General features: G+C 42.0%; 1 protein-coding gene across 4 annotated transcripts in view; it reads left to right on the plus strand.

Moving 5' to 3' along the window:
• The window catches only part of Ldlrad4 (low density lipoprotein receptor class A domain containing 4), a 347,246-nt gene that overhangs the window by 311,783 nt on the left and 22,213 nt on the right, over nt 1–13,250 (plus strand). Inside the window, exons 1-2 of one of the 4 annotated variants that reach the window (XM_042683676.1) lie at nt 2,325–2,329; nt 7,376–7,378. The exons of 2 other annotated variants lie outside the window; for them this stretch is intronic. Coding sequence is in view for 1 of the 2 variants with exons in the window: in XM_042683675.1 (XP_042539609.1) it covers nt 9,545–9,614 (70 nt within the window). In the remaining variant the exon portion in view is untranslated. Of the gene's footprint in view, nt 1–2,324; nt 2,330–7,375; nt 7,379–9,471; nt 9,615–13,250 lie in introns of those variants that run through there. One more of the 4 variants, XM_042683675.1, reaches the window with a different exon arrangement.

A 13,250-nucleotide genomic window follows, 5' to 3' on the forward strand; every position in this document is an offset into this window, starting at 1 on the left:
TTTGTTAGGAAATGGAAAGACTTGGAAAAAATTATATTAAGTAAAGTAAGCCAGGCCCAAAGAAACATAGGTCCTATGGTTTCCCTTATTTGCAATAACTAGTATAAGTCGAGGACAAGCAGAAAAGGTCAAAAGCTATGGACATATGACCATATAAGATGAGGCTAAGCAAAATGAGCTCTAAAATAGGGACACAAGAGGTTTTAGCTTTGTTGCTGTTGTTTTTAATGTACTATGTGATTTTTTTGTTTCTTGCATATGTTCTTCCTCCGTGTTATAGCCCTGTTTTTATTGTAGTTGATGTCGATGCCCTGCATCTTGGGGAGGGGAAGGGAAATAACAAAATGCTGAAATAAGGATACAGGTTGACCCATTGTACCAATGAGATGTACAAGACACTATGTTGAAAACGAACTATACAATAAAAAATATTTTAAAAAATAAATAAATAACAAGGGCTTGTTGGGAGGGGTCATATGAATAGAATTATAACTTTTAACTTTAGTCTTTGACTCTGGACAGAGGGATAAGTTTAATCAATCATCTGTATTGAATGAAGACTAAAAAAATAATAAATAAGGCAACCAAGATAAACCAAAAATAAATAAATAAATAAATGGTGAGGCTTGGAAGCTTTCTTGACTGAGAAACACACAGAGCAGCACATTAAAAAAGGACAAGAAAGCTTGGTGCTGGTCCATACCTTGCCCTACCCATCTTTTTCAGTGGGCTGTTCTTGAGTTGTATTCTTTTCTAATAAACAAGTAATCTTCTAAGTAACTTGGTTTCCTGAGTTCTGTGAACCATTCTAGAAAATTAAGCTCATGGAAAGGTCATGGGAACCTCTAAGTTGCAGCCAAATTAGGCTGAAGTTGTTGGTAACCTGGGACCCATTTGCATCTGACATCTAAAGTATAGGACAGAGCCTGTCAGCTTACTCCAGGTCTACAGAGAGCAATGATATGTACAAGACATTATGTTGAAAATGAATTTTACAGCTTGGGGGGTGGGAGGGAGGAAGAATTTGGGAAGGTGGGGAGGGAAGGGATGATAGGGGAAAAACAAAGGAGGGACTAACAATGCTCAATAGGAAGTGTACTCATTACCTTACTCATGTAACTGTAACCCCTCTGTACAGTATCTTTACAATAAAAAAAACTTCTGTGTGCCCAGCTAATTTTAAAGTGCCAAAGATAAGAGCAGTATAACAGTATATAGATATTATTAGGAATTAATTTTGGATTAACTTGGATTTGGGGCCTATAATTTCTCTGATGTATGCCTCATAATATGTTTCTGAATTATCCCAATTATTTAAAATATTTAACCATTCAGTGTGCTTTTACAGTGAATTTATTTTACCTGAAATATTTAAGGGCTTGAGTAGATCTTTCTTTTGGCTAATATATCTTTCATAATACTTCTAATCCAGTGACTTTAGAATGTGCCTTGACTTTATCTCACCTTTTGAAGAAGTTAATACTTTTATCAAAGCTAAATATCTTGGTGCTACTTGGACACATTTCATAATTTATAAACAAAGAAAGGGGAAGCTCCAAAAATGGTAGCATGTACCTATCCTCTACATTAAATGTCTAAGAGATGTTAGTGATGATACAGGCCCACTGTCTTTTAACAGGAACAGAAATACCTAGGATTTGAGCTGTAATATTTTAGGCTTCATTTTCTATATTCCATCCAGAAATAGGATGATTTCCAGTTTTTAGATAAGGTTGGGAAATGTAATTTATTTAAGAAGTAAAATAAGGGGCTGAGAAGGTGGCTCAGTGGTAGAGCGCTTGCCTTGCACGCCAGAGGCCCTGGGTTCAATTCCTCAGCACCACATAAGCAAAAAGAAAAAAGCCGGAAGTGGTGCTGTGGCTCAAGTGGTAGAGTGCTAGCCTTGAGCTGAAGAGCTGAGGGACAGCGCCCAGGCCCAGAGTTCAGGCCCCACGACCGGACCCCCCCCCCCAAAAAAAGAAGTAAAATAAAACATTTTCCAGAAGTGCCAAAGATGAGAATGGAGTATTGTTATATAGATGTAAGTAGAGGTTAATTGTGGTTTAACTTGGAATTTTAGCCCACAGTTTCTCTGATGTTTGCCTCATACTATACTTCTGAATTATCCCAATTATTTTAAATATTAAAAACATTCACTGCACTTTTATAGTGAATGTATTTCAACTGAAACATTTAAAGGCTTGAGTAGATCTTTCCTTTGGCTACTTTAAATCACGTCTTCCTTCTCCCTTTCCCCCTCCCTGCTTCCCCCCGCCCCCCCCCCCCCCTGCCTTTGGTGATGCTAGGTTACTTATAAAAGGCATCATCAGTAAGCCTTATTGAGGGGGAAAACATTTTGGAGTGTGTCACCACCTCTCGGATAAGCAGGATGCATGCAACAAAAGTGAAAACTTGTTTCTAGAACTCACAAGTATCAGGATTTTACTGCCCTGACACTGCCTGTCTTAGAGAGCAGGAAGCTTAGGGTAAAAGGAAGCATGGAAAGAATGGTGCCAGGTTTATAGGTTTGGAGCAGTCAGCTTCATATTTTTATCTTCAAAAGAATCTGCTCCTGGCTCTTGAGTTTTTCCAGAGAACAAAAATTATAATGCTTTCTTGATACATTTTGTTCAAAAGTCCTGAAATTGTGTCCCAATACAAGTGTCTCTGTTATTGTCAGTTAGCTTTGCCATTCTTACAGGCCCTGACAATACTAATAATGTCCTGCTTGTTCTAAAGCATGGGGTGGGAAAAGAACAGCCCATCAGCTGGGAAGAAAAGAGTGGGAAGCTGTCCTGTGGTGCTGTGGCCTGCCCTTAGACCAAGATGGCAGCATGGACATTTTAACATTCATGTGTACATACATGCTTATATGTTGCATATCTTTGATTTTTTTTCATTTTTTTGTTTGTTTTCAGTACTGGGATTGAACTCAAGATCTCACATGCTCTGCAAGTTGAGCCACTACTACCCTTAGTGCTTTTGCTTGTAGTTTGTTTTTCAGATATTCTCTCAATAACTTAGCCCAGGCCAACTGCAAACTACAATCCTCCTACCACCACTTCCCAAGGAGCTGCTAAGTGTGAGCCACATGCCCAACTTTGAATGCCATTTTTTAAAATTAGTTGAATGACAGTCACCAAAGGCAAGAGACTTGGATTCTACTATCATTTCCTGTATTGACAGCCCCAGAAATGCCCATTTAAATCCAAACAGGGAATAAGGAGGAGATCTGGGTTTCTGAAGTTTTGATGGGCATGCGGCTTACCTTGGGATCTTGTTTAAATGCAAGTTTGGAATAGGATATCCTGTGTTTCTGATCAGCTGCAGTGCTGCTGCCAGTCCTTGGGCCCACACTCCGAGTAGTGAAGGTTAGATGTTTGACTTTCTTCTCCAAAATACCAGGTAAGAGGAGTATTCTCAGTCTCATTTTACAAATGAGGACATGGACCTAACTCAAGCTAACATAGTTAGAAGGTAGCACTGGACCCCAAACTTGTATTTAAATGGCCCCTGAGTTCTGTCACTATAAAACTTTCTACTATCCTTCATATTCTTATGAGATTTGGAAGACTAACTGGATTTCAAAGATATATAAATTACTTAGTGGACAGTAGTTTAGGTATTGTAAAAATCTGTACTTTCATAACCATGAAATAATAGAATTCTTTTTTTTCCTTGACAGAAATAATACTGTAGTTCTATAGACAATGAGTGAGGTAAACTCTAAACTCTGTTAGTAGGGAGTTTACTGTTAGAAGGCTACAGAATAAATAAGCTTCTAGTCTACCTTTTTGGCTTGCTAGCTCCACAGAGTCACATACTTCTTTATCTATTAACATTTCTACCAAAATGGGTTAGATTGGAAGCAGAGCATTTAGTTTCCATAAAAGCTTCTCTGTGTTGCAGTGTTGTAAGTACTATGGGAACATTAGTAATGTATTAGGTGATATAAGCTCGTGTCCACAAATACCAAACTATTAGATGTTTTTATTCTTTAGGAATGTAAAACTTGCATTCTTTTAAAATCCTCAGTCATGACTTTAAGAATAAAAAATTTGCTTAAACTGCACTTCTTCATTTTGTAAAGGCCTAAATTCCTGGGCTTAATTTTTATGTGGAAAATTTCATCTCAGAGCAACATTTTATGGCCTAGTCATAAACTTCAGAGAACAGGAGTATATCATAGACAGGGCTATTGGGTCTCCCAGGAGCTGCAGTCACAGGCATTTAAGTCACAGAACATGGCTCCAACAGACTCCCAACAACACATACAGATGTTCATCTGTGAACATGGAATTGTAAATTAACACGCCCTCTTTGTGCCCAAAAGAAACTATCACCAGGCTAAAACAATCAAAATAAATTCACATGATCTGATGACATCCTTTAGTAGTTTCAGGGATTTTTACTTTGTTAATTTTTGGACAATTCTAAGTTCACTGCCTATCAATCAAATGGTAGGTGGAGTTGGGTGTATCCAAGTCAAACTGTCTAGTTTCTAAGTAATGATGTCTAGAGTTCAATTCCTATCTGCTTCCTACTAAGCATTTGATCTGGGACAAAATATCTTCTTGAGCCTCAGCACCTCATCTATAAAATAGAAATAAGAAAATATACCTTCCATGGTTGGTGTATGGATAGAAGAGGTACAAAGTCTAAAAATTCCTAAAACATAGCAGTAAATCTGTATAAATGTTTATAAATACCAACTTACTGCTGCATAATCATTGAAAGGGTTTTTAACTCTTCAAATAATCTTTTTTTTTGGGGGGGTGCCAGTTCTAGGGTCTCAACTCAGGACCTGTGCCCTATCCCTGAGCTTCTTTTGCTCAAGGCTAGTATTCTCCACTTGAGCCACAGTTTCACTTCTGGCTTTTTGATGATTAATTGAAGAGGTTCACAGCCAGGTACGGATAGTTCACACCTGGAATCCTAGCCTCTTAGAAGGCTGAGATCTGAGGACTGCAGTTCAAGGGCAGCCTGGGCAGGAAAGTCCATGATAATCTATCTTATCCCCAATTAACCACCAGAAAACCAGAAGTGATACTTTGGCTCAAAGTGGTAGGGCACTAGCCTTGGGCAAGAGTTCAGGGTCAGCACCCAAGCCCTGAGTTCAAGCCCCATGAGTAACCAAAAGAAAAAGAAAAGAGGCTCACAGACTTTCATACCTGAGCTGGCTTTGAACCATGATCCTCAGATCTCAGCCTCCTGAGTAGCTAGTATTATAAGCATAAGCACTAGCACGCAGTTCAAATGATATATCTCTAGATAGCAGAGTATTGGCTTACAACTCACCACTTGGCTTTTTTTTTTCTTAAGATACTCTGAGCAGTTCCTGAGCCTTTAGGTTTTAAAACTTAGACTACTAAATCTTTCTCTTTTGATCATTCAAGGTATTGGGGCTCCCAGCCCCAATTTACACTGTTCAGATCCTGGCTGACAGCCAATTCTCAGGTTGTTGTTTTTTTTTTTTTTAATAAATGACGTATGTATAGAACCTAAGACAAATTCAGCCCCTCAGAAAGGGTTATCTGTAGGATTATATTGAAGGTCCCATATATTTCCTCATAAGGGTTGTGAACACCTGGTAAATATTTGTCAGATAGATTAATGGGCTGAAGACCTTTCTAGAGCACAAGTCTGAGGTGGAGTAAGCACTAGTTTATGAAGATAGAGCTACTCCTATTGTGTTGCTACCAACAAGGCCTTGTGAAGACATCCATATTAGCTGACCCGTCTGGAACCATATTTCAGGCTTCTTGATGAGTGTATAGAAGACTTTTACAGAGTTGAGACATATTTCTAACCTCATAGAAGCCATATAGTAAAGTGAGCTCACCTGAGTATTTAGAGAGGAAGCATTCTTGAATGCAATTTTTTTTGTTTGTTTGTTTGGGTCCGGTCGTGGCCTGAACTCTGGGCCTGGGCACTGTCCCTCAGCTCTTCAGCTCAAGGTTAGTGCTTTACCGCTTGAGCCACAGTGCCACTTCCGGCTTTTTTCTTTTTGTTTATGTGGTGCTGAGGAACTGAACCCAGGGCCTCATGGATGCAAGGCAAGCGCTCTACCACTGAGCCACCTTCCCAGCCCTGAATGCAATTTTTTTTGTGCCAGTCCTAGGGCTTGAACTCAGGACCTGGGACACTGTCCCTGAACTTTTATACTCAAGGCTAGTGCTCTACTACTTGAGGCACAGCTCCACTTCTGGCTTTTGGTGGCCAGTTGGAAATAAGAGTCTAACAGAGTTTTGTGCCTGGATTGGCTTCGGATTGCAATCCTCTGATGTCAGCTTCCTGAGTAGCTAGGATTATAGGCATGAGCCACGAATGCCTGGCATTGAATGTAAATGTTTTACACACTGTTACATTTTACACAATTTGCTTTTGTCCAGCACACTGGTCTCTCTCTCTCTTCCACTGTGTGTGCTGCTTTTTCCCCCAATTGAGGGAAAAGAAGCATTAACACCTGTCAGTTAAAAAGTCTGTGAGTTACATATTTTCATAGTCAGCTAGAATTATGATGCTTGTCCCTTGATTTGTGATTTTGGCCTCTGAACTTGCTTCCTGAAGTATCTTCCTCTGAGGGTACTTAACAATAAAGATCAAGAACACCACCTGGTGAATTAACCCAAATAGCCCCTCTGTGTGTGCTGGGAAGGATGCCACATTGACGAGATCATGAAGGCCAGAGGTTGCACATACTCCAAACAGGAGCCCAGAAGTTTCAGCAGATATGCAGTGTGTTCCAAAAGAACACAGGGCAGCCATTGAGTCACAGTGTGTATGCCAGGGCAGTAATTAAAATAAACCTTTACCCATAAAGTCAAAGGTTTTAACACAATTTTTAAATAGATTAAACAATGAGAATATTAAATAGAATGAACAGGGAGTTTAAGATTAACTGCCATGACCAGAGTGCCTGTGAAAAGGAAGCCAGGCAAGCAAGGTGTGTGACCATTAAAATTTTTAAATGTTTTTTTTTTTAATTGTGTAGACACTTCATTGTAAATAATGAAGTGTCTATTGGGCTATTTGCTGTTTCAAAAATGCAGATACCTCTATCAGTAAAGAGAGTTTTAGGTGCCAGGAAGTTGAATAAATTCCCAATTTTAAAGAACAGATTTATATGTCAATCAAATGCAATCTTAGGAGTACTTTCAGTAAGTACCTGGTGTAGAGAGTGTTGGCCAACCTTGACTCTCAAGTGTCACCCTCGCACACCAAGGCCCCTGAGCTATGAGAGCTGGAGCCCAGAAATGCAGGGAAGCCACCTGATGTGGAAGCAGAGGGTTGAACCTTCTGAAGCTGCCATTCTCTGGAGCAGCCAATGAGCAGGGGTGAGAGAGCATCAGCTCTCTAATTGGCTCTCCCTAAGACTGTGACTCATTCAGCAGTGGGCTCTAGAAAAAGTCTGGGGAATGGATGACCCAAAGGAGGGGAAGTACAATTTTACTTTGGAAAGTTCTCAAGAAAAATCAGACAGTGTTGATTTGCCCATACAACTCTGCATAGCTGCTAATTTTCTTGCTGAACTGAACTTTGTTTTGGTTTAGGTCCTGGGCTTGAGCTCAAACCCTAGGTGCTGTCCCTTTTGTGCCAGGCTAATGCTCTACCACTTGAGCCAGAGCTCCACTTCCAGCTTTTTTGTAGTTTATTAGAGTTAAGAGTCTCACAGACTTCCCTGTCAGGGCTGGCTTTGAACTGCAATACTCAGATCTCAGCCTTCTGAGTAGGGAGGATTACAGAGGTGAGCCCTTGGCACCTGGCTGAACTTCTTTTATCTACATGAAACCCCTGAAAAGTCTTGGTGGTGGTTTTTGTTCTATTCCTGGCCCTAATCTCAATGATTAGAACAGGAAAGATGTCTTCTATCTAACCCAAGGACCCAGCAGTGACATCAGTGCCCACTTCCTGCTGTTATGCCCCAGTCCTGGGCCCACAGCAGGGGCAGGCTGCTGACATAACTGGCCTCATTTCTCAGGCTGGTAGTAACCAACAGAGTTTGGTTTTGTTATGACAACTCCTCCTACAGCCAAAACTATTGTTATGGTCCACATGTCATTCCTATTTACCCTAAATAAGGAAAAACAAAAGCTATTCTGGGGTTAGAGCAATGCTTGAGGCTGGGGTTATTTGTAGCACCACCCTGGCATGTTGCCTTTTCACCATAGCTGACTGGTGCTTTTTCCCCCCCTGAAAACTGTGGCAGACCCACAGCCTTCCTTGAAGTCTCTTCACACAGCCTCAGGGCATCAGGATGCATGAGAGATGTTTTGTGTACATTTGAAACAAACAGTTTAGACTTCAGGGGGAAAAGACCATAATTGCATAACATGAACCAGGAGGCAGTGTCCTCTTGAGAGAATATTGCTTTCATGATCCAATTGCGTTTTTCCCTGGGATTTTTCCCCCTCTAATTTCAGACCTCTTTAAGTAAACTGCATGGTAAGATTGAGCGTCCTGAGTTGGAGGATTCTGTTGTGTATTGGTACTGCTAACACTGAGAGATAATGGGAGGGAGGGGGGGAAGAAAGAGAGAGAGAGAGAGAGAGAGAGAGAGAGAGAGAGAGAGAATCACTGAGTGTTCTTGGCATGTTATAATAGTGCCAGTCCCCAGTACTGTAAGAGCTTTAGAGAGCTGCTGTCACCAGTTGGTACTTTGGGGAAAGGAGAATTCAGAAGGACAGCCTGCTGCCCGACTCCCAGAGTGAAGAAGGTGATAGGTGCTCCAAGCTGAGTTGTGCTCTGTGATTTGGATCTATAGGAGAGGCACTCTGTGTTTGAGTCCCTATCTGTCACGTGTGTCGCCTGGGTAAGCACTCTCTCCATTTTTTTTCAACTCTGAAAGCTTCCAGCAGAGATGAGGGAAAGAAGTGTTGTGTTGAGATTTTCAAGTTTCCCTCTTTCTGCCTTGTCTGATTTGATATTTGCTTGTTTAAAAGATTATTGAATGTAATAGAACAAGATGAACTGTCTGACTGCATTCTGCTTGCCTCTGTGTGTGTGTGTGTGTGTGTGAGAGAGAGAGTATGTGAGTGTATGTGAGATGTTAGTGTATGTATGTGAGTATGACATGTATGAAGCCAAAGCCGAGAAATGTAGACTAATCATTGATATATATGTTGCTGTAAACAATTCAAGATGTTCAGCTGGTCTCAGGAATGGAGACTCTATACTTACTCTATGCTTTGTGACACTGCTGGCTTCCTGCTGCCGAGCTCCTGATTTCTGTTGATGGCAGTTGATAATTGGCAGCCACAGTCTGCGGTCGCAGCCACAGCATTTGAGTCTAGCACCTGGGCTGGGTCCTGCTGATACAGGAGAGAGAGAGAGAGAGAGAGAGAGAGAGAGAGAGAGAGAGAGGGAGAGAGAGAGAGAGAGAGACACACACCCCACTCTCACTTGCTCTCCCACACCCCATGCTGGCTATAACTGCAGCTCTGAGCTGCTAGAGAGGAGATTGCCTGAAGCTGAAGGGATGGTTTGAACTGGGGTGGAGGTAGGGCTGTGTCACAATTGGACCCTTCTTCCAAAGGACTCGATTATGTCCAGTGACCAGCTGAACAACAGCACTCTGAAGGAGGCTCAGTTTAAAGACCTCTTCTTTAAAAAAGGTACATCTTACAGAGGCCAGCTATGGGTGGTGCATGCTCTTTGGGGTTGGTGATTGCTTCTCCTTCAGTTTGTTTTGAGGACCGAGTTAAGGAGATGAAAAGTCCTCAAGAAGTTTGTCTGGCTGCAGAGTGGTGTGCCACTCACAGCTTTCAGGAAGAGACTTTTTAGGAACATGTTTGCAGCCTTTTTATCATCTTTGCAGTCTGTAATTAGTTTGTTCCTGTTGGAGATGTTCTACGTAAATACACAGATTTGTTGCTTTTGAGTTTTGTTTTTCAAATGCTCTATACATTAGGCTAAAACCTCCCCCCAGAAGTTCTCTTACTCAGTGATGAATGAGTACTTTTCTATTTCTGGTCACTGAATTGTTGAAAATAGCATTTTAAAGAAAGATCTATTTCTTGGAATGTGGTTGGCTCACTAAATCGTTTCTGAAGTAATCAAGGTAGTAACAGCAGCTATTGGGAACTGGGTTCCCAAAGCTACCGAGCCAGAGCAAGTAAGAGGTAGACAGGCAGGCTGCTGCATGGGAGCATGCTGAAGCTACCACTCCTGATTATGAAGAAGGCGGTGCCTTGCATCTGGGTTTCTTCTGACACTTTCTTAATTTAGGCATGTGGAGGTGGGATGAGGGTGGATTATAAATGAATCCTATAGGGGGATTATGATTTCAGGTATGTATTTTTCCCCATTTATAGCATAGCAGAGGGATAGACTTTTAAGAGGCTTATAATTGCTCTTACTCCTCTGCTATGTTTCCAGAGAGTCTCATCAGTCATGTTTGAGTGGAACATATTAGGTAAATTTCTTTCTAAAAGACCTGGTGAGAAAGTCATGGTGCTGGATGGATGGTTGGGTCTTCAACCTTGTCTCGGCTGGATAGTCTCTCAGAGTCTGCAATCTGGGGACTCCTGAGTTAAGCTCATTGCTGCTGATGATTACCACCCTGCCAACATCAGAGGAGTCACTTGGTTGTGTCTGGACCACACCTGACCTCACATTAATCCCTAGCAATTGTTGTTATCATCCTCCAAACTGTAGGAATATATAAACAGGTAATTTATTGCTACTATGGCCCTCTTTTTCAGTGACTGCTGCCATCTCCTTTGGGTTGGAATAATGGGTAATTGGTGCAAAATGTGAAACCCTTGGCAAAATTTCAACACCACTGAAGTGATTGATAGGATATGGTTGTATATGGGCTACCATTTAAGCAAATTAGGCAAGGGCTTCCTTATCAACTTACATGTGACATGCAACTTGATGCTAGGACACCGTGGATCAAGCAGATCTTACCCAAGGCTCACTGTATGGGGGAAGACAAGATGATAGCACTGACAAGACTGTCAGCCAGCACTGCATTCAAGTGCTCTAAGGAGTGCCGCAATGTCCTGATCCTGTCACTGAAGGATTGCAAAGAAAGGAAAGGAAAACCCACAGGAGGCACCCACTCTGGGTATAGAGTAGGTCTCTCTCTCTCTCTCTCTCTCTCTCTCTCTCTCTCTCTCTTTCCCTTTCTTCCTTCTTTCCCTCCCTTCTTCTTTCCCTCCCTCCCTTCCTCCCTCTCTCTTCCCCTCCCTCCCTTTCTCCTCTCCTCTCCCCTCCCTCCCTCCCTTCCATCCTTCCTTCTTTCCTTCCTTCCTCCCTCCTTCCCTCCCTCCCTCCTTCCTCCCTCTCTTCTGCTCCCTTTTTCCTTTCTTTCTTCCCTCCCTCCCTTCTTCCCTCTCTGTTCCCCTCCCTTCTTCCTTCTGTTCTTCCCTCCCTTCCTTTCCTCTCTACCCTCCCTCCTTCCCTCCCTTCCTTCTTCCCTTCCCTTCTCTTCCCTTTCCTCCCTCTCCCTTTCCTCCCTCCCTTCCTCCCTTCATCCTTTCTCCCTCCTTCCCCCCTCCATTCTTCCCTCTCTCTTCCCCTCCCTTCTTCCTTTCTTCCTTTCTTCCTTTCCCTTCTTCCTTCTTCCCTTTCCTCCCTCCTTCCCTCCCTCACCTACCTTCCTTCCTTCCTTCCTTCCTTCCTTCCTTCCTTCCTTCCTTCCTTCCTTCCTTCCTTCCTTCCTTCCTTCCTGATATTCTGATACTGTTGTGAGGTAAATTGGAGTAGTCAACCAATCTCCAAGGAAAACACAATTTTAAACATATAATCAGTAAAACTATAGTTCTTATTGTTTTGCCCTTCTAAATTTCAAGCTGTGAAGTCATCTCATAACACAGGCTGGATATTCCCTTCAAACATAGTGTTTAATGAGTGTGAATTTTCATTCAACCATTAAGATCTCCCAGAATATTTTTATACTAACAGTTCACAAACCTAAGACAATTATAGTCTAAGTAGATTCCAATTCCTGCCTTCACTTATCTTTCTGTCACCATGGCCTCCTTGTCTCTGTAAGATTCTGGAAAGAATTTACCAGCCTTGAAGAACATTCAGCACTTTAAAAGTATCATGGAGCCATAAATAAAGAGCAAGACACCCCCAGGGCTGTCATCTTATCCCCACGCCTGTCTCTTGCTGAACCAGACAGGGACAGGAAGGAAACGCGGACAGAGTTCACAGTGCAGAAAACAAACAAGGCTAGCAATGTGTTGGTTGGGCCTGTTGCTATGCCTGCGGTGAGGGGGCTGCTGCTGGTGGTGGTTGACAGGGTTTGCTGGAAAAAGGGGCTGCCAGCAGGGTAAGATTCAGCAGCAGGTTGGCAGTGGTCTCAGTGTTCCCAGGTTCCAGCAAGCACGGGAATGAAGTAGAGTGGCTGCGGCTGGTAAGAGTGGGTGCTAAGCAGCTCAGGACCGTGTGCAGGATCTGCAGCCATGTTGAGCCCTGCAGTGTTCCCAAATGTTCAATGTGCCTAGTGAAAGGAAAGACAATGAGGGCCCCACACTTTGCCCCATTCCCCCATGATCAGATCTGCAGGGCCATATGTTACATATGAGAAACTTAAGAAATAAGGCATTTACACACCAGGATTTAAGCAGAGAATGATACATTAATGGAAGAAAGACCAAATGGAAGATGGTGCTAGCCACTCCACGAATAGAAATCAGTGTTATCTTAGGAACCCAAGGTGCTACAACCATACTTCTCCAGAGCTTGTTAAAAATAGGACAGACACTCATGTCTCTAGTATGATTCAGTTCAGTTCCCTATTGAATGATGGAATAGACCAACAGACATCACACAATTCTGTTCCTGTAAGCCTCTACTCTGAAGCTTGGAATTTCTTAGAGATTTTTTTTTATAAAAATAGAGATTTTGTCATTACTGTTGTCATTGCTACTGTTTTGCAATAAGAAAATAAGGCACTATGATGCGTCCCTGTAAACTTTAGATTTTTTAAATAAAATTTCTGGTGTTTAGATGGCAGTGATTCATCTATAGCACTGTGAACTGCAGTTGCATCAAAGGAGGAGAGTGGGGAAAACTGAACTTTGGCCTTAAATCCTTCATTCATGTGGCCTGCTTTTCTGGCATCCTTCTGTTGATATCAGTAGCTATCAGAATCAAGGAACTTGACCAGGGGTCATTTTCAGACCCATACTGAGCACAGAAAACTTTGAAAACCCAAAGCATCTTATTATTTTCTTGGAACACTACTACTCCTGTGAGTCATATAAAGTGTTTCTTCCTTCAAGCTTATTCCAAAT

This window comes from Dipodomys spectabilis, unplaced genomic scaffold (genome assembly GCF_019054845.1).
Source record: "Dipodomys spectabilis isolate Male_0828 unplaced genomic scaffold, ASM1905484v1 ptg000083l, whole genome shotgun sequence".
NCBI classification, from domain to species: domain Eukaryota; kingdom Metazoa; phylum Chordata; class Mammalia; order Rodentia; family Heteromyidae; genus Dipodomys; species Dipodomys spectabilis.